The 21,185-nt window shown below is 40.5% G+C and overlaps 1 protein-coding gene across 2 annotated transcripts in view; it reads right to left on the reverse strand.

Moving 5' to 3' along the window:
• Positions 1-10,957: 10,957 nt before the first annotated feature.
• LOC133604919 (IgGFc-binding protein-like) overlaps positions 10,958-21,185 on the reverse strand; it is a 65,230-nt gene continuing 55,002 nt past the window's right edge. For both annotated transcript variants that reach the window (XM_072913085.1, XM_072913084.1), the window contains 8 exons: positions 20,021-20,162; positions 17,401-17,737; positions 15,146-15,262; positions 14,927-15,028; positions 13,218-13,413; positions 12,406-12,669; positions 12,188-12,330; positions 10,958-11,339 (listed from right to left, as the gene is read on the reverse strand). In XM_072913085.1, the coding sequence (XP_072769186.1) occupies positions 11,184-11,339; positions 12,188-12,330; positions 12,406-12,669; positions 13,218-13,413; positions 14,927-15,028; positions 15,146-15,262; positions 17,401-17,737; positions 20,021-20,162 (1,457 nt within the window). In that variant the 3' untranslated portion in view covers positions 10,958-11,183. The remainder of the gene's footprint in view (positions 11,340-12,187; positions 12,331-12,405; positions 12,670-13,217; positions 13,414-14,926; positions 15,029-15,145; positions 15,263-17,400; positions 17,738-20,020; positions 20,163-21,185) is intronic.

The following is a 21,185-nucleotide window of genomic DNA, read 5'->3' on the forward strand; positions in this document are numbered from 1 at the left end:
TTAGCTCAAATCTCTCAATTGATTTTGGCTCTAAACAAAAAAAATTCAAATGTGCTTATTTTATTAAATTGAATTGTTTAAGTAATTTTACTTTTACATTTTCTTTGCTCAAATCTCTTAATCGATTTCAGCTCTAAACAAAAATGTCAAATGTATTTTTTTAAATAAATTACTTACACCAAATGTTTTTTGGGGGTAAAAGATTGAGTGTAATTATCAATAACATTATTAATAAAATGGAAAATAAGAAGCATTGTGTTTTTTTGCAATGTCTGATTGTAAATATTTTATTTTCATTTCAGACTTTTATTTTGATATTAAAATTAGTACAATTGCTCATGTTTACTGTTTGGAATTGTCAAATGCAATTTCCACAAAGTAAGAAATGTGATATTTTCAGAGTTACCCCTTAAAAAACTGTTTATAACCTTTTAAATATCTTTATTTTGCCACAATTGGAGTCCTCTAACTGTGGACTGACGTCCATGTTTACTCACAGTAGCCTTGAATGAGGTCATGGGTATTCACCCGGCCACTACAACACATTCACATACTGCAAATACTTCACCACATCCTGGCCAAGTCCTCCAAGTTAGAACTGGGCTTCCACGGGCGTCAATTGTTCTGCCAAAACCTGCTTGGATTGACAGTCGAGGCTACGACTGTTAGCGGTGTTGTTAGCATTCCAGGTCGTTAGCTGTCCCGTCTGGTCATTCCACATCGCTGTCGTCAAAGGCTCCCCAATGTGGAGAGGTGTTATCGACGAGGCAGGAGTTGAAGTGCATCGGTAAGTCGCCAAGGTGAGCCGCCGTGTTGTTAGCATTGTTTACATTTAACTGGGAAACAGAAATCTTGCTAAACGATTAGCTTCATCAAACGCACTGGAAAGCTTTTTGATGTCAACAATAGCTGCTACCCAACAATGCGTCTGACGCTCTTTTAAAACTTCATCGCCAACCTTAACACGCTAACACAAGTCCTCGCAAAAGTTAGCATAACACGTTAGCATGTTTGCATTAGCATTAGTAGACATTAGCATACTTTCAAAGTGGCGCTCGGCATCAAAATATAAATGTTTTTGGGGTTTACACAAACAAAATTAGTTAAAAAGCTAGTATAAGTTAGCATACTATTGTTAGCATTCTTCCAAGACTGCGGCAAGTATTAAAATGCGCTATTTTTTGGTGTAAACGTACAAAATTAGTTGAAGACCTAGGATAAAACCTTAGCATGCTTGCATTAGCATGCCAATATAAGAGACATTAGCATGCTTTTGAGGTTGCGCCCGGCATCAAAATATATATATATTTTTGGGGGTTTACACAAACAAAATTTGTTAAAAAGCTAGCATAAGTTAGCAGGCTAATGTTAGCATTCTTCCAAGACTGCAGCAAGTATTAAAATGCACTATTTTTTGGTGTAAACATACAAAATTAGCTGAAAACTTAGCATAAAATGTTAGCATGCTAATGCAAGCCTGCTAAAGCCCGGCGCCTGGCATCAAAATATATATATTTTTTTTTCGGTTTACACAAACAAAATTTGTCAATAAGCTAGCATAAGTTAGCATGTTAATGTTAGCATTCTTTCAAGACTGCGGCAAGTATTAGAATGCACTATTTTTTAGGTTTAAACATACAAAATTAGCTAAAAAGTTAGCATAAAATATTAGCATGTTAGTATTAGCATGCTAATATAAGAGACAATAGTATACTTCCAAGGTGGCGCCCGGCATCAAATATACATTTTTTGGGGGTTTACACAAACAAAATTTGTTAAAAAGCAAGCATAAGTTAGCAGGCTAATGTTAGCATTCTTCCAAGACTGCGGCAAGTGTTAAAATGCACTATTTTTAGGTGTGAATGTACAAAATTAGCTGAAAACTTAGCTGAAAACTTAGCATAAAACGTAGCATGCTAATGCAAGCATACTAAAGCCCGGTGCTTGGTATCAAAATATATGTATATTTTTTTGGTTTACACAAACATTTGTTAAAAAGCAAGCATAAGTTAGCAGGCTAATGTTAGCATTCTTCCAAGACTGCGGCAAGTGTTAAAATGCACAATTTATTTAGGTGTAAATATACAAAATTAGCTGAAAACTTAGCATAAAATGTTAGCCAGCCAGTAGCCCCGGCAGCAGCACAGCGCTCGCTAACCAGGTTGCATTCACAAATCCTGGGAATTATGAGCATCAGCATTAAGCACACAAGCGAGACCATTTTTTTTTGTTTGCGATATTTATGACGTTTTCTTTGGGATTTTATATATTTATATCTATTTTAGCATGCTAGCTTTTTTGCTTATTTTTCAGTTACTTCATGCATGACACCTGCTAGCACGCCATTGCTAGCATCTTTGTTCCGCTAATTTTGGAGGTTTACACACAACTCAGTCATATATTGCTACTTGATGCCTGCTAACATTAGCATTTTTCAAATATATGCATCAGAGCAAGTAGCACATGCTACAGTTATCTTTTTAGCTTGCTAACATTAGCATGCTTGCTTTTTAGCTAATCCAACAGGTATTTAGATTATTTCAGTATTTCAACAATGCAAACTGTAAGCATGTGAATGTTAGCATGTTAGCATTGTAACTTTTTTTGCTTGTTTTATTCATACTTTTTGTTAATTGATGCTATCTGGCCAGCGTGCTAACTGCTAGCATTTCAGTTTGGCTTTGGCTCTTTTTGCATTTTCTATATATTTGCAAAGAAGAATGTAAATATTGAAAACGACCAAAATGGCCCCGGCAGGCTTTGATTTGCTTGGGCACACCTGGTTTAGACTCAAAGCAACATTTAAAGGTAGCAACGATCATCATATTGGACGGATAGCAACTTGTTAGCCTTGCAGACATGCTATCAATGATAGCGTTAGCTTAAAAGAGGTCAGTATGAATATGTTTTACATTTGGGAAACACCGCTTGGCGGGCCAAATTCTGCCCCCGGGCCCCACTTTGGGCACCCCTGATTTATTCAATTGAAGGATTTAAATTAGTTTGCACACTTCTATACTAACAAACAAAGCTAACACTTTAGTTTAAAAAAAAAGAAGTAATTTTTTAAGTACCAGTTTGGCTGCCATTTAAGCACGGACATCATTTCAAATGTACCGATTTGGTGCTAGCATCGGGTAAAAGGTAAACAACACCCAGCCTTACTCACTTGGCGTGAAGGTCCTCACACATCAAATACCCTTATCCATGGAGGACTCGTCGGCATCCTTCCGTCTCAGGAGACGATGGGGTAGATCCAAAAAAGGGGATCGTCCAGGCTGCAAGCCCCGCCTCTCCGCTGGTGGATCCAAAGGAGCGACGAGTGTCGATACATCTTGGCACCAGCGACGCCGCAGGAGTTGCCGGAATGACATTACAACGTCAAACCACCTTCGAGACTCTGGCTCCTGATTTTATGTCGGCGTTTACTCCCTTAGCCTTACCCTCGAGTGGGTTGACCGCAAGGCAGAGGCGGTTTTGAGATTGGCGATTTCCTTCTCCTAGATGGCTGTCTTACCAGGTTTACGAGCCCCGTCTGCCCAAGTGCGGCAGGTAGCACGGGGCTACATCTTACCCGTGGCGGTATAAGTCCGACTTGACTACCAGGACTACGAAATAGCTAAACACGGGGGGCAAAAGAGAGCAGAAGAAGACAAGCCATGCTAACCGGTTAGCTATCTTAAATGTGTACTAGCGAAACGTACATTTGTGATTTGTACGGATTCACGGAAGTCGAGCTGAAACCATGCTACATCTGGGAGCAATTAGCTATGAACAGGAAATGAGCAAGTTTGGCCAAATATTTTTCCATAAGGCAAACATTTGGGCATGAAAAGTTAGCGAGCCTGGCTACCAACTGGAATCAATTTATGGAACAGAGGCGTGTCTTGTTTGGACACGCCTCCGTTCCCAAAAGTCCAATTCATAGATTTGCAGCCGACCCGAGAAGTTTTGGTAAACATTTAAAGCACAGACATGGTGCACAGAAATCTCCACAGGTCGGATCACATGTGTTGGCATCGGAACCTGAGACCGATACTGGATCAGATCATACACCTGTCCTTATTTGGTATCGGAACCTGAGACCGATACTGGATCAGATCGTACACCCGTCCTTATTTGTCATTAAACACCTTTAAGAACAAAGACTGATTCAGGCTTTTCCAAAAAGATTGGGATTAAAAACATTCACAAAGATCAATGTATGGTGCAACTACGTACAACACAACAAACGCTCCGAGGATTACAGTCACAGAAAGGATTCCTGCGAACAAACATGCACAAGACAAAATGTTTCTGGTCTGGCCATGAAATTGGTCAGGTGGAAGCTCATCAAGCGGCTCTTCCTGTGTTGTTGGCAATGCCTGTGGAAGGTTTCCGTACAGAAGATCCTCCTCGGATGAAGCCTCTTCAAGAGGATCCTCCACAGTTCTTGACTCTATAAGACCCATAGTAGCAGAAAACGGTTCACTCTTGAGAAGATCCACCGCAACAGGATCTTCCCCAGTTGCTGTATCGAGAACACCCTCATCAGGAGGATCCTCGTCAGTCTCTATAAAACCCACCTCAACATAATCACCGTCAGATTCTGTTTCTAAAGGACCTTCGTCACAAGAGACCTCAACCGCTGTTCTTTGAAACTGTTCTCCTTCGGAATCTGCATCAGTGTGTGTGTCTGGAAGACCCTCGTCAACAGAATCTTCCAGTGTTGTCTCTAGAAGGTTGTCTTCAACAGAATCCACCCCAGTTTCTGTTTCCAGAAGGCCCTCAGTAACAGGTTCCTCCTCAGTTCTTTCCTGCCCAAGCGACCAGGCAACAGGATGCTCGTTTCTCTTCTGTTGGTTCTCAGAACTCCTACAGGCAGCCAATGGTTCTTTAATCAGCCAAAGCTGCAACTGGTCCTGAAAGTCCACATTTGTTTGCCTCAACCTGGCATTAAGAGGGTGAATCACTTTGATTTCATGTCGATACACCTTCTCCCTCCTTTGCGTTTCCAACATTTCTCTGTGGAGAAATTGTTGCCTGTCGACGTGGACCTCCTGACCGGTACTTGTTTTCTTCTGGGAGCCAATCTGTTGGCTCTGTTGATCTCGAAGGGCTTGGTATGCTTCCAGCTCCTCTCTGACAATCTTATTCTGTTCATGAAGCTCACATAGTTTCTTTCTCAACTTTTTGTGCTCAGTCCACGTTCTCTCCTTTGGAGACTCACTGTGAGGTGTCACGGTTGTCGGATCGTGACACTCTGGCAACTTCAGAGTCACTTGATGGGTCTCAGCATGCTTGTTTTCCACTTGAGGTTTCGTACCGGTCAAATCAGCATCAAAGGTTTCTGTCCTTTCACCTATTGTGTCCTCATTTGCATTCTCCCTCCTTATGTGAGGAGTTTTAATGGTCTTGTGTGTTTCAAGAACTTTCACTTCTGCCCTCAAGTCTTCATCAGCCTCCATTGTCAAGATCTGAAATCCAGGCAGTGCCAAGGTATGACTGACAGGCTTGTGTTCTTTGTGTTGTTGAGGGTTCTTCATTTGTGTATTCAAGTCTGTCCGTTCAGTCTTCATATTCAGTCCACGCAGGCCCTCATCAACAGACTCCGGTGTTCGGACCTCCTCCAAGAGACAGTCAAAGTGACTATTTGCAGCCACAAGTTCTTGCATCTGCCAAAGCTGACTTTGAAGAGGACAAAGGGATGGTCTCAAGTCGACGTTCGGACTGCTGTCCTCCTCAGCGACTTGTTGGCGAGGAGCGATGTCCCTCTTTGGCATGGCTGACAGTTCCTCTTTACAGCAGAGGACAAGGTGGATTTGATCATCTTTCAAAGCGGCTTTGAAGAAGGCAACCTGTTGATTGGGAACAGATTTGTTCCCTGCAAGCTCCTCCCTGATAACATCGTGCTGCCTTTTCAGATTGTTATTAATTTCTCCGAGCTCAAGCTGCATGTTGCACAACTTCTGGTTCTCCGCCCAAGCCTTCTCCACCAGTGTTTCAGCATCGCCAGTCCTCTTTATCAGGTCATTCTGATCCTGCACTATGGACCTGAGGGTCTGCACTTCTGTTCTCAGACGACAGATCTCCATTTGAGCCTGAGACAAATCAGCGAGTAGAGTCTCTGACCTCTCCTTTGTACTGTTCTCCATTTCTCTCAAGCTATCGGTTTGTTTGTCTGTTCTTACACTGCAAATTTCCAGATCAGCCAGCACATCCGGGAACACGTTCTTATCGTCGACGGTGCACTTATGTTCTTGAAGGACCGACGTCTTCAGTTCCTCCTTCTCGCAGCGACGTTTAAGCAGTTTCACTTCCTTACGCAGGGAAGTGTTGTGCTCCGTGATGATGGTATTTATTCCCTGGATAACTTTCACTTGTGTCCTCAGATCTTCGTTCTCTTTCTCCATCTTCAAACTTGGACAGTCAAACAGTCCAGGTCTACGATTGAAAGGCAGGTTCTCCTTTAGCAGAGTGCATTGTTCGGAATCTTTCAGATCCGTCCTGTCAGAGTCCACCTCCAAGTCATCCATTATCTCCAAGTTATTTGGACCTTTGTTACAGTTTTTCTGCACAATCAACTCTTCTCTCTGCTCCAGCTGAGCTTGAAGGTCACGGATTGTTTGCCTCAAACTCAGATTGAAGGTAATGAGCTCCTCTGTGACTTCTTGTTGATAATCAAGCTCCCTTTTTTGCTTCTCCATGGTGTCGTCTTTGCTGTAGAGGAGAAACTTTGCTTCCTCACTGGAGAGTTCATGATTCTGTAACTTTGTCTTTAGACGCGCAACCTGCTGACTCTGCTGATTTTGGACAGTTTTACTTTTTTCCAACTCTTCCCTGATCATCTCGTTCTGCTTTCTCAGGAAGGTGTTGTTCTCTTCGAGTTCATTGAGCTTGTTTTTCAGGTTTTTGTTCTCTACCCACCCATTCCGAATGAGGGTTTCCGCTTCATCGATCCGCCTCGTTAACTCCTCCTGATCTTGCAGCATAGACCGGACGGTCTGCAACTCGGTTCTGAGCTGGTACAGTTCTGTTTGATTTTTGTCCCTCTGACATTCAATGTGGTTCAAATCAGCAATCAGATTCTCCGTACTTTCATTGATTATGGTGATATTTTTCTTCAGAACCTTCACTACCGCGTGCAGATTTTTATTCTGTTTCCCGATCCTCTTGCTCTGATTTTGCAGATGGACCAGCTCATGGTTGAGGAACTCCTTTTCCTTAATCAGAGGGTCTTCGCTTTCTTGGAGATACTTGATTTGTCCCCTCAAGGGTCCGTTCTCTGTCTCCATCTTCAGGTTCTGACATTCCAGCAGAGCTTCACCGAGGAAACGGTTCTGCTCATTGAGAATATTCTTGATTTCTTCAAGAATTTGAACTTGTTCCCTAAGGTCGTCTTTCTCCTTTTCCATGGTCACACCGTGGAAAACAAGACAGGCTTTCGTTTCAGTTGGTACGGCCTTTCTGGACCTTTACCTTGCCCATCAAAAAGGCTCGCCATTTCGGTTCAGTAGGTGTCCCTGCCTGATCCAAGACCTCGGACTGGTCCAAACAGTCCTTTCTCCTCTGTTCCCCATATTTCAACTGGGGGAGATTTCCACAGAATTCAGAACAAATGATCATTACAGAGCAATCCCCAATGTACTTTAAAGGCCGTGTATTTTGTCTTTATGACATTACGGGAGAGCCCATGTGGGACTTTGATGTATGGTGTCATCAATCAGAGCGAGTGAAATACAGCACGTTCCCCACCGTACTTTGAAGTGGGAACTGGAGCCCACATTTGACCAAATTGGACATTTGTTTATTGCACGCACGTAAAATAGTTTTGGACAGTTTTACACAGGTCTACCATGGCTTCATTGTGCGACACACTTTAGCGAGTTGTGTCTTTGGTACACAAAAGAGCCCTGGGACATGACACCACACCTCCTGGTCTGGCAAGTGAGGTCATTTCTCCCTGTTGTTCGAACCATAGGAAGGGGTAAGCATTGGAGGAACCTTTCTGAAGGACCACAAGTGGATTACGGCCGTAAAACATGCGAAAAACAAGCAGAAACAGATCCCATCCGTGTGGTGGGTCGGGTAGGGAATATGATGTTGTGTATTTCATGAGCTGCCATTGTTCTTTTGTTTAGTACCGGCGAGTAGGACTCATGCGTTATGACTCGGGTTTTGGCAGGCCTAACAAACTAAAAAATGGAAGCTAAATACCTCCCGGCTCAGTCCCGGCTGGGGACTGAGCGTAAGACCGGGCGCTTTCAAAAATGTGCTTCGGGCGAGCCGGCCTGGCGGTTTGGCTGGATTGTCAGCGCTCCGAGCAGAGGTCAAAAGTCACGGCGGACCAGAGAAAGAGAGTGCGCAGGCGCGATGCTAACTTGGTAGTACAGCCTAGCTTATACTAAACCGTGTCAACAAGGTCTGACTATAAAAGCCTGAATAGTTAAAATGTTGTCGTCTGTGGGGACTTCTTTGGGTTGTGCCATCCCACCTGAGGTAGTGGGGTGGCAGTGGCCCCTGGCATGGGCCGGACCGCCCTTTGCTGTCTGACTGTGTCCCAGGTGTGGCAACTTTGGTAGGCTCCTTAATCACAGTTTGGGGTCTTTGGGGCCCACTTCCTGATTCCAATCGCCTCTTTGATACAACAGTGGAACTTGTTGCTTTCCATTATAATTATATATATATATATATATATATATATATATATATATATATATATATATATATATATATATGGATGTACAATATACAGAGATATATAAACATACATGTAAAATGTGTGTGTATATATATATATATATATATATATATATATATATATATATATATATATATATATATATTTATTGACGGAGGCAGATAATTACATATATCCATATTTGTGTGTTACTTCTTTATTTTCATAGTCATATTACAAAACAGCTAGTGTTCTTTATTTGTTATCTTTTGGTTGTCTGCAAGTACTGTTTGCCAACTTTGAGGAATGTGAAGGGGGAGATCTTCTCTGCTTCTCGTCTAAAATCGACTTTAGATAATAAACAAAAGGGACCTGGAGTGAGCTGGGAGAGAGGGGTAGTAGTAATAAATTATTTTTCTTATCTTTTCCTTTGCCCAGCTGTGGAGTAAGAGGGACAAGTAGGGTGGGGGCAAGAGAGACGATATAGAAAATAAGTTTTCCGTATGGGAGTTTAGACCAATTTAGCTGTGCGAGTGAGCGCTTCGGTACGGGATTTGGTCTCAAGTTTATTTCCAAAGGCTTTGGAAATAAAATTACAAAATACCTATTCTGTCTCTGGTGGTTCTTCTACTCAGCTTTGTGTGTCATCAAAAGAGCTTGGGAGTGACCAGCAACTTGAATTCCCTGGGAGGAACAACCGGTCAAAACGCAACAATGTATATATATATATATATATATATATATATATATATATATATATATATCCTGCGATGAGGTGGCGACTTGTCCAGGTGGCGCCTTCCGCCAGATTGTAGCTGAGATAGGCTCCAGCGCCCCCCGCGACCCCAAAGGGAATAAGCGGTAGAAAATGGATGGATGGATGGATATATAGATACGTATACACTAGAGATGCGCGGATAGGCAATTATTTCATCCGCAACCGCATCAGAAAGTCGTCAACCATCCGCAATCCACCCGATCTAACATTTGATCAGAACCGCATCCGCCCGCCATCCGCCCGTTGTTATATATCTAATATAGACGATGCAAGGCATTAGTGAGGTTATAAAGCTTTTGCCTGTTAAAGAAAGGAGACTGATCCAATGCAGCACAGACATTCGCGTGCCACGCTGTCATGACCCAGACGCACACCAGTGCGCAATCATATGGGAGCCGCGCTGAGCGCACCTCCAAGCGCGTCTCGCTGCCGGCGACGGCCGCGTATGAGCCCGACGCTCCAGCGCCATCCATTTTCAGGGCTAGTTGATTCGGCAGGTGGGTTGTTACACACTCCTTAGCGGGTTCCGACTTACATGGCCACCGTCCTGCTGTCTATATCAACCAGGGTGAGCCCCACCCCTTTCGTGAGCGCACTGCGCGCGGAGTGACCCCTGTTACGCGCCCCCGGCAACAGGGATGGCGGGCAGGTAAGCTGCGCGGGCGGAGCGCGCGGAGTGACCCCTGTTACGAGCCCCCTGCCACGGGGGTGGCGGGCAGGTAAGCTGCGTACCTGCTGCGCGTGACGCCGGCCGCGGCGAAGGCGGACGAGGCGGGGTGTCGGTGCGGTGGGCGCGGTGGTGACCCTGGACGTGCGTCGGGCCCTTCTCGCGGATCGCCTCAGCTACGGCTCCCGGTGGGGCCCTCTCGGGGGAAGGGGCCTCGGTCCCGGACCCCGGCGAGGCGTCCCTTCTCCGCTCCGTAAAAGTGTCCATCTCTTTTGTTTTTTTTCTTCCTGCTCGTTTTTCGTATGTGGGTAACAACATTTAACTATGTATATATATTTCCGAATTGGTTTAACTGCCACCCGCCTGAATCTATTTAAAATCTAATTTTTTTTTATTTCAATCACCCGACCCGACCCGACACGCGGATAAAGTCTAATTTTTTTTAATTTCATCCGCCCGATCCGCGGATAATCCGCGGACTCCGCGGTTGTGCCCGCAAACCGCGCATCTCTAGTATGCACATATATATTTGTACGTATATATACATATATAATATACATATGAACTCATTTACATGTATGTATGTGTGTATATATATATATGGGTCAAATGCAGAGAATAATTTCGCCACACCTAGTGTGTTTGTGACAATCATTGGTACTTAACTTAATATACTGTACATACATATATACACACATATATACGTGTTTATATACACATATGTGTACATATACATATATGTATATACATACATATACACAAATACAGATATATATGCACATATATAATGTAAATATACACATATTTACATATATATGTGTATATACATATACATACATTATGTATGTACATTCTTGAAGTAAATTGTGTGTACAGTAGACCACAACAAGATGCTGATATGATTTTACTAAGACTTAGAATGAACTTTGGCGATACATTCCATTAAAAAACAGATTCAGATGATTTGCATGGTGTTGCTTTCATGGTCTGGCATGAAGTCAGTGATGTGTTCCCTGGAGATCATGCGTCGAAATGCATCTTGTTTACCCAGCTGGCGGTTGTCATAGCAACCAAGCAGGTCAGTCCACAGGTGTGCTGCAAGGTGTGCTGTGGCAGGACACCACCCCCCCCTGGCAGGAACACACCTGCTGGCAGCTCAGGTGCACACTCTGACCCGACTCCAGGTAGCCGCCTCGGAAGCGGCAGCCGCACTCGGCCAATCGCACGCAGCCGTCCTGGACACAAACACCGGACTTGAAGAGCAGCATATATATATATATATATATATATATATATATATATATATATATATATATATATATATATATATATATATATATATATGCATGTGTATATATATGTATGTATATATATATATATATATATATATATATATATATATATATATATATATATATATATATATATATGCATGTGTATATATATGTATGTATGTATATATATATACATACATACATACATATATAAATATGCATGTCACATGCATACATATATATATACACATGCATATATATATATATATATATATATATATATATATATATATATACATGCATGTGTATATTATGTATGCATGTGTATATATATATATACATACACACATGCATATATATATATTTTTTTTTATATATGTATGTCTATATATGTATGTGTATATATATATATATATATATGCATGTGTATATATGTATGTATGTACATGCATGTGTATATATGTATGTATGTATATATAATATATATATATATTTATATATATACACATATATATGTATATATGTGTATACATTTAGCTGAACTGCAGCAATTTAGTGGTCAAGTGGTCAAGCAGAAGCTTGTGGATGGCTACCAAAAGCGCCTTATTGCAGGTAAACTTGCCAAGGGACATGTAAGCAAATATTAACATTGCTGTATGTATACTTTTCACCCTCACATTTTCAGTAGAGCCATAATAAATTCATAAAAGAAGCAAACTTCATGAATGTTTTTCTTTTTTTTGCATCAACATTTGTCCTCAACAATATCGACTGTCAGTATCGCCCGCCATTCCCACCAGGCTACTCACCTGACTCCAAAAGTAACCCGGGTCGCACACACAGCCCTCAGTAGGCGGAGCTTCACACTCCACAGGTGAGGACAGAGACGTGCAGGTGAGAGGACAGCCGGGCGCTGTGACGCTGTACATGCTGTTGGCGGGACACCTCATCCCTGACACACACACACACACACACACACACACACACTATTACTAAAAGCAGATATACCAGGTGACCTGAGACTCACAGCAGAGGCTCCTGGTCCTCCAGGTCTTGACACAGCCCCCCTGCAGCTGACACTGTGACACGTAGTCGCTGATGATATCACAGGCCGCTTCCTGTCGGCCGCCCCGCAGCGTCACGTCGTACACGCAGTCGGCGGCGAACTGGCGCCAGTCCAGCCGCGCCACGCAGTCGCCCAGCGGGCCGTCCTGGTCCCCGATGATGTCACAGACGCCGGCGGAGCGCGGGGGTTGGAAGTCGGGGGGGAGGGGCTGTGCACAGTCCTCACCTGGCGGGGGAAACAATGGAGTTTCAAAATGTGATCATATTCACAATCATGTTAGTAGCACAGTAAATGAGTGTCTCCATGGTGACGACAGGTAAAACCCTGGCTGAAGTGAGCAAATCTACTGAAGGTATCAAGTGTACACAGTCTTAGTAGATCACCTGTCCACTAATAATACACATAATAAAGTATTATATATGTATGTATGTATGATATATGCATGTATATATGTGTATTATCTCAGTATATATAATAATAATGGTGTATATATGTATGATATATGCATGTATATATGTGTATTATCTCAGTATATATATAATAATAATGGTGTATATATGTATGATATATGCATGTATATATGTGTATTATCTCAGTATATATAATAATAATGGTGTATGATATATGCATGTATATATGATATTCATGTATATATATAAGTGTATGTGTATTGTATATATATATTTATAAATACATACAATGAAATGTGTCTGGTTGTTCTCTTGCTACTCATGTGAAAATGATGAATGAATGAAAGGCTGTGATTGGCTCACACAGTGGGGAGCACCCCGGCACGCTGGCCACCCATTGGCTATTTCCAAAGAGGCGGGCATTAGAAGCCAGCGTGCCATTGGGCAGCATCAAGTCATCAGCAGGGTCCTTGTTGTAGTTCCCACACAGACCACAGGTGGTGCCCTCGTAGCTGGTGGCCAGCTGCACCCGCACCACACTGGCAAAGTCAAAGGTCACCTGGGAGAGCAGCACACATTATACATTGCTGTTACTCGCCAGAACATCACACATTATGCATTGCTGTTACTCACCTGAACATCACACATTATACATTGCTGTTACTCGCCTGAACATCACACATTGCTGTTACTCGCCTACACATCAAACATTATACATTGCTGTTACTCGTCTGAACATCACACATTGCTGTTACTCGCCAGAACATCACACATTATACATTGCTGTTACTCACCTGAACATCACACATTATACATTGCTGTTACTCACCTGAACATCACACATTGCTGTTACTTGCCAGAACATCACACATTGTACATTGCTGTTACTTTAAGAAGTGTGTATGCCTTTAAGAAGTGTGTATACCGCTAAGAAGTGTGTCTACCTTTAAGAAGTGTGTCTACCTTTAAGAAGTGTGTATACCTTTAAAAAGTGTGTATACCTCTAAAAAGTGTATATATCTTTAAGAAGTATGTATACCTTTAATAAGTGTGTATACCTCTAAAAAGTGTGTATACCTCTAAAAAGTGTGTATATCTTTAAGAAGTATGTATACCTTTAATAAGTGTGTATACCTCTAAAAAGTGTGTATACCTCTAAGAAGTGTGTATACCTTTAAGAAGTGTGTATACCTTTAAGAAGTGTGTATACCTTTAATAAGTGTGTATACCTTTAAGAAGTGGGTATATCTTTAAGAAGTGTGTATACCTCTAAAAAGTGGGTATATCTTTAAGTGTGTATATATCTAAGAAGTGTGTATACCTCTAAGAAGTGTGTATACCTTTAAGAAGTGTGTATACCTTTAAGAAGTGTGTATACCTCTAAGAAGTGTGTATACCTCTAAAAACTGTGTATAACTTTAAAAAGTGTGTATACCTCTAAAAAGTGTATATATCTTTAAGAAGTATGTATACCTTTAATAAGTGTGTATACCTCTAAAAAGTGTGTATACCTCTAAGAAGTGTGTATACCTTTAAGTGTGTATACTTTTAAGAAGTGTGTATACCTTTAAGAAGTGTGTATACCTCTAAGAAGTGTGTATACTTTTAAGAAGTGTGTATACCTCTAAGAAGTGTGTATACCTCTAAGAAGTGTGTATACCTCTAAGAAGTGTGTATATCTTTAAGAAGTGTGTATACATCTAAGTGTGTATACCTTTAAGAAGTGTGTATACCTCTAAGAAGTGTGTATACCTCTAAGAAGTGTGTATATCTTTAAGAAGTGTGTATATCTTTAAGAAGTGTGTATACCTCTAAGAAGTGTGTATACTTTTAAGAAGTGTGTATACCTCTAAGAAGTGTGTATACCTCTAAGAAGTGTGTATACCTCTAAGAAGTGTGTATATCTTTAAGAAGTGTGTATACATCTAAGTGTGTATACCTTTAAGAAGTGTGTATACCTCTAAGAAGTGTGTATACCTCTAAGAAGTGTGTATATCTTTAAGAAGTGTGTATACCTTTAAGAAGTGTGCATACCTTTAAGAAGTGTGTATATCTTTAAGAAGTGTGTATACCTTTAAGAAGTGAGTTTGTAGGACAGCCAATCGGTACTGGCGATAAACTTCAACCTCCGACTGATTGGACGAGAAGGGAAGCAACTTTTCTATCCCGTCCACCTGGAAACAATACTTGTTAAGTGTGTGTGTGTGTGTGTGTGTGTGTGTGTGTGTGTGTGTGTGTGTGTGTGTGTGTGTGTGTGTGTGTGTGTGTGTGTGTGTGTGTGTGTGTCTTACCAGTACTTTGTGTGTGTGGTCCAGTGAGAGTGTGTACGTGTTCCCAAAGACGTTGACAGTCACCACTTTGGCATACGACACATCTTTGTTTGCACCATTCTTGTTCTCCAGGTGTACCTTCAGGTGGGAGGAGACAAGATGTTCAACACAGGTGTGTTAGTGTCACCTCACCACAACACAGGTGGGTTAGTGTCACCTCACCACAACACAGGTGTGTTAGTGTCACCTCACCACAACACAGGTGGGTTAGTGTCACCTCACCACAACACAGGTGGGTTAGTGTCACCTCACCACAACACAGGTGTGTTAGTGTCACCTCACCACAACACAGGTGTGTTAGTGTCACCTCACCACAACACAGGTGGGTTAGTGTCACCTCACCACAACACAGGTGTGTTAGTGTCACCTCACCACAACACAGGTGGGTTAGTGTCACCTCACCACAACACAGGTGTGTTAGTGTCACCTCACCACAACACAGGTGTGTTAGTGTCACCTCACCACAACACAGGTGTGTTAGTGTCACCTCACAACAACACAGGTGTGTTAGTGAGACCTCACAACAACACAGGTGTGTTAGTGTCACCTCACCACAACACAGGTGTGTTAGTGTCACCTCACAACAACACAGGTGTGTTAGTGTCACCTCACCACAACACAGGTGTGTTAGTGTCACCTCACCACAACACAGGTGTGTTAGTGTCACCTCACAACAACACAGGTGTGTTAGTGAGACCTCACCACAACACAGGTGTGTTAGTGTCACCTCACAACAACACAGGTGTGTTAGTGAGACCTCACAACAACACAGGTGTGTTAGTGTCACCTCACCACAACACAGGTGTGTTAGTGTGACCTCACCACAACACAGGTGGGTTAGTGTCACCTCACAACAACACAGGTGTGTTAGTGTGACCTCACCACAACACAGGTGTGTTAGTGTCACCTCACCACAACACAGGTGTGTTAGTGTGACCTCACCACAACACAGGTGGGTTAGTGTCACCTCACCACAACACAGGTGGGTTAGTGTCACCTCACCACAACACAGGTGGGTTAGTGTCACCTCACCACAACACAGGTGTGTTAGTGTCACCTCACAACAACACAGGTGTGTTAGTGTCACCTCACCACAACACAGGTGTTAGTGTCATTGCATTAGCTACTAATATTACATCAGTAACTAGTATTACATCAGTAACTAGTATTGAATTAGTTACTAATATGACATCAGTAACTAGTATTACATGAGTAAGTAGTATTGCATTAGTTACTAATATAACATTAGTAACCAGTATTACATGAGTAAGTCGTATTGCATGAGTAAATAGTATTACATTAGGTAATAGTATTACATGACTAAGTATTATCACATTAGGTAATAGTATTACATGAGTAACTAGTATTACATGAGTAAGTAGTATTACATTAGGTAATTGTATTACATGAGTAACTAGTATTACATTAGGTAATAGTATTACATGAGTAAGTAGTTTTACATTGGATAAAAGTATTACATGAGTAAGTGGTATTACATGAGTAACTAGTATTACATGAGTAACTAGTATTACATGAATAAGTAGTATTGCATGAGTAAGTAGTATTACATGAGTAAGTAGTATTACATGAGTAACTAGTATTACATTAGGTAATAGCATTACATGAGTAAGTAGTATTACATGAGTAACCAGTATTACATGAGTAACTAGTATTACATGAGTAAGTGGTATTACATGAGTAACTAGTATTACATGAGTAACTAGAATTACATGAGTAAGTTGTATTACATGAGTAAGTAGTATTACATGAGTAAGTAGTATTGCATGAGTAAGTAGTATTACATGAGTAACTAGTATCACATGAGTAACTGGTATTACATTAGTAACTAGTATAACATGAGTAACTAGAATTACATGAGTAAGTTGTATTACCTGAGTAACTAGTAGTACATGAGTAACTAGTATTACATGAGTAAGTGGTATTACACGAGTAACTAGTATTACATGAGTAACTAGTATTACATGAGTAAGTAGTATTGCATGAGTAACTAGTATTACATGAGTAAGTGGTATTACATGAGTAAGTGGTATTACATGAGTAGCTAGTATTACATGAGTTAGTAGTATTACATGAGTAACTAGTATTACATGAGTTAGTAGTATTACCTGATTAAGTGGTATTACATGAGTAACTAGTATTACCTGAGTAACTAGTATAACATGAGTAACTAGTATAACATGAGTAAGTGGTATTACCTGAAAGGGTTGCAGTCCCTCAGCGTGCTGACACAGGCTGGCCAGCCGGTAGATGCAATTGCCCTGGAAGTCAAACTTGCGACCATCGAAGGTGTAGAAGTGAGGATCCCCGCGTGCAGAGCAGGTCTTGAAGCTGCTTGGGTAGCAGTCCTGGACTCCATCCACTACTTGGCATCGCTCGCCGCTACGACAACCTTTTGCTTCACAGACAACCGTCTGTGTGGCGGCGTCGCACTCGCACTGGACTTTGCACTCTGAGTCCGCCCAGAAGACTTGACCCGGCACGTAGTAGAAGCCACCGTGGTTACACCCACAGGCCTTCTTCTTCTCCACGCACCTGCTCACACCACACACTCACTTACTACATGTTATGGTAGTACCACACACTCACTTACTACATGTTATGGTAGTACCACACACTCACTTACTACATGTTATGGTAGTACCACACACTCACTTACTACATGTTATGGTAGTACCACACACTCACTTACTACATGAGGTCCACATTTTATGGTAGTACCACACAGTCACTTACTACATGAGGTCCACATGTTATGGTAGTACCACACAGTCACTTACTACATGAGGTCCACATGTTATGGTAGTGCCACACAGTCACTTACTACATGAGGTCCACATGTCATTGTAGTACCACACAGTCACTTACTACATGAGGTCCACATTTCATGCTAGTACCACACAGTCACTTACTGCATGAGGTCCACATTTCATGCTAGTACCACGCAGTCACTTACTACATGAGGTCCACATGTTATGGTAGTACCACACAGTCACTTACTACATGAGGTCCACATGTTATGGTAGTACCACACAGTCACTTACTACATGAGGTCCACATGTTATTGTCACACCACACAGTCACTTACTACATGAGGTCCACATGTTATGGTCACACCACACAGTCACTTACTACATGAGGTCCACATGTTATGGTAGTACCACACAGTCACTTACTACATGAGGTCCACATTTTATGGTAGTACCACACAGTCACTTACTACATGAGGTCCACATGTTATGGTAGTACCACACAGTCACTTACTACATGAGGTCCACATTTTATGGTCGTACCACACAGTCACTTACTACATGAGGTCCACATTTTATCGTAGTACCACACAGTCACTTACTACATGAGGTCCACATTTTATGGTAGTACCACACAGTCACTTACTACATGAGGTCCACATGTTATGGTAGTACCACACAGTAACTTACTACATGAGGTCCACATTTTATGGTAGTACCACACAGTCACTTACTACATGAGGTCCACATGTTATGGTAGTACCACACAGTCACTTACTACATGAGGTCCACATTTTATGGTAGTACCACACAGTCACTTACTACATTTTATACCACATTATCACTCACCGCTTTGACTTAAACACATTTTTTTCAACACTCATTGCATATATACACTATATATACATACATATACACAATCTATACATACATATACACACTATATATACATACATATACACACACAATATATACATACATATACACACAATATAGACATACATTTACACAAAATATATACATACATACATATACACACAATAAATACATACATATACACATGATATAAACATACATATACACACAATATATACATACATACATATACATACATATACACACAATATATATATATAAATACATACATACATACATATACACACAATATATACATTAATATACACACAATATATACATACATACATATACACACAATATATAAATACATACATATACACACAATATAGACATACATGCATACATATGCACACAATATATAGATACATATACACACAATATATACATACATATACACACAATATATACAGTACATACATACATATACACACTGTATATATACATATATGTACATATATACACACAATATATACATACATACATATTCACACAATATATACACATATATGTACATACATACACACAATATATACATACATATACATACAATATGTACACATATATGTATAGTGTGTCATGGTAGTCATTTCTCCCATGGTCTGTGAACACAGCGTGTGGGCAGGTGTTGTGTGACTAGGAGTGAAGCACCAAGGCAGACGTGTGAGCACGAAGGAAATACTTTTTGGAACTGTACTTGTTGAAATTGTACTTGTTGAAATTGCACTTGTTGTTAGCATATAATTGGCAATAAAAGCTAAAAAGAGAGTCAGACTTTGTTTTCTTGTGGACGCTACAATACATCGTATTACTTTGATTTGTAAGGTGTGGTGACTGATATGAAACCTTAAATGTAGTTAAACCGGATGCATAGCGTAGCACTTTTATTTTGAAGCTGTCAAAGTGTGTGATTGCTTTGAGAAAGTGTCTTGACATGTTTTAATGTCGATCGACTGTTTGCAAGAAAAAAAAGTCTCCTTTCAACTTCCTGCCGAGCCTCTTTCATTTCTGTTGATCTTTTATGTCACCTGACTTACTAAATCAGTCCCAGTAACAATCGTACAGAAAAATCATAAAGAGAAAAAAGTCCAATAAATCAGAATTCAGTCCCACGAGGAAGGAGAATGACCAGCACTTCAAAAAGTGGACTCACTCATTTCTGCTGAGCAAGTATCCGTGGTCACAGAAGCATCCTTCCACGCACGCCTGGCTGCACTCCTCGGGCTGGGCGCCACACGTGAGAGGGCAGGCGGGGCCGCAGGCGTGGTACTGGCTGTGGGCGGGACACTCCATGGCTGAGGAGGACATAACCACAAATGAAGACCAGCACACAGGCAGCTAACGTCACACATCCTTTGTTTACATTTAGTGAAGGGCAGGTGGAGTTGAAGGGCGGGTGGAGTTGAAGGGCGGGTGGTGTATTCATGACATATACCGTAATATAAGTCAATTTATGGAATTATTTACGCAAATAGTTTACAAAAAACAAGCAAATGCAGTGAAAAGATGTGTTATTGTTTGTGGTATGGCGCCATCTTTTGGATAATTCTCTCACTGCAGGTACCGCAGTGTCCTTCCATTTAGTGCTTTCCACCAAAAAGTAGAAACGCCGTTCAGGATTTCAGCCGTCCATAGCGTTTCTACGCGTATGGATTCTTCATCCGCCACTCCAAGCAACGTGTGTAAGTTTTACAATATAACTAAATATACAATATAATATGATATAATTTACAATATAACTAAATATACAATGTAATATGATATAATTTACAATATAACTAAACATACAATATAATATACTATAATTTACAATATAACTAAATATACAATGTAATATAATATAATTTACAATATAACTAAATATACAATATAATATAATTTACAAAATAACTAAATATACAATATAATATAATTTACAATATAACTAAATATACAATGTAATATGATATAATTTACAATATAACTAAATATACAATATAATATAACATAATTTACAATGCATCTAAATATACAATATAATATAATTTACAATATAACTAAATATACAATGTAATATGATATAATTTACAATATAACTAAATATACAATATAATATAATATAATTTACAATATAACTAAATATACAATATAATATAATTTACAATATAACTAAAACTACTCTTGCTTACTAAAGTGTCCCATGTGTGATGTCTGTAGGAGTGTTTTCATGCATATTTGTACGCGTGTGTATATATATATATATATATATATACAAATATATATACATATACATACATATGTGTGTGTGTGTGTGTGTATATATATATATATATATATAT

Source organism: Nerophis lumbriciformis, linkage group LG04, assembly GCF_033978685.3.
Source record: "Nerophis lumbriciformis linkage group LG04, RoL_Nlum_v2.1, whole genome shotgun sequence".
NCBI lineage: Eukaryota > Metazoa > Chordata > Actinopteri > Syngnathiformes > Syngnathidae > Nerophis > Nerophis lumbriciformis.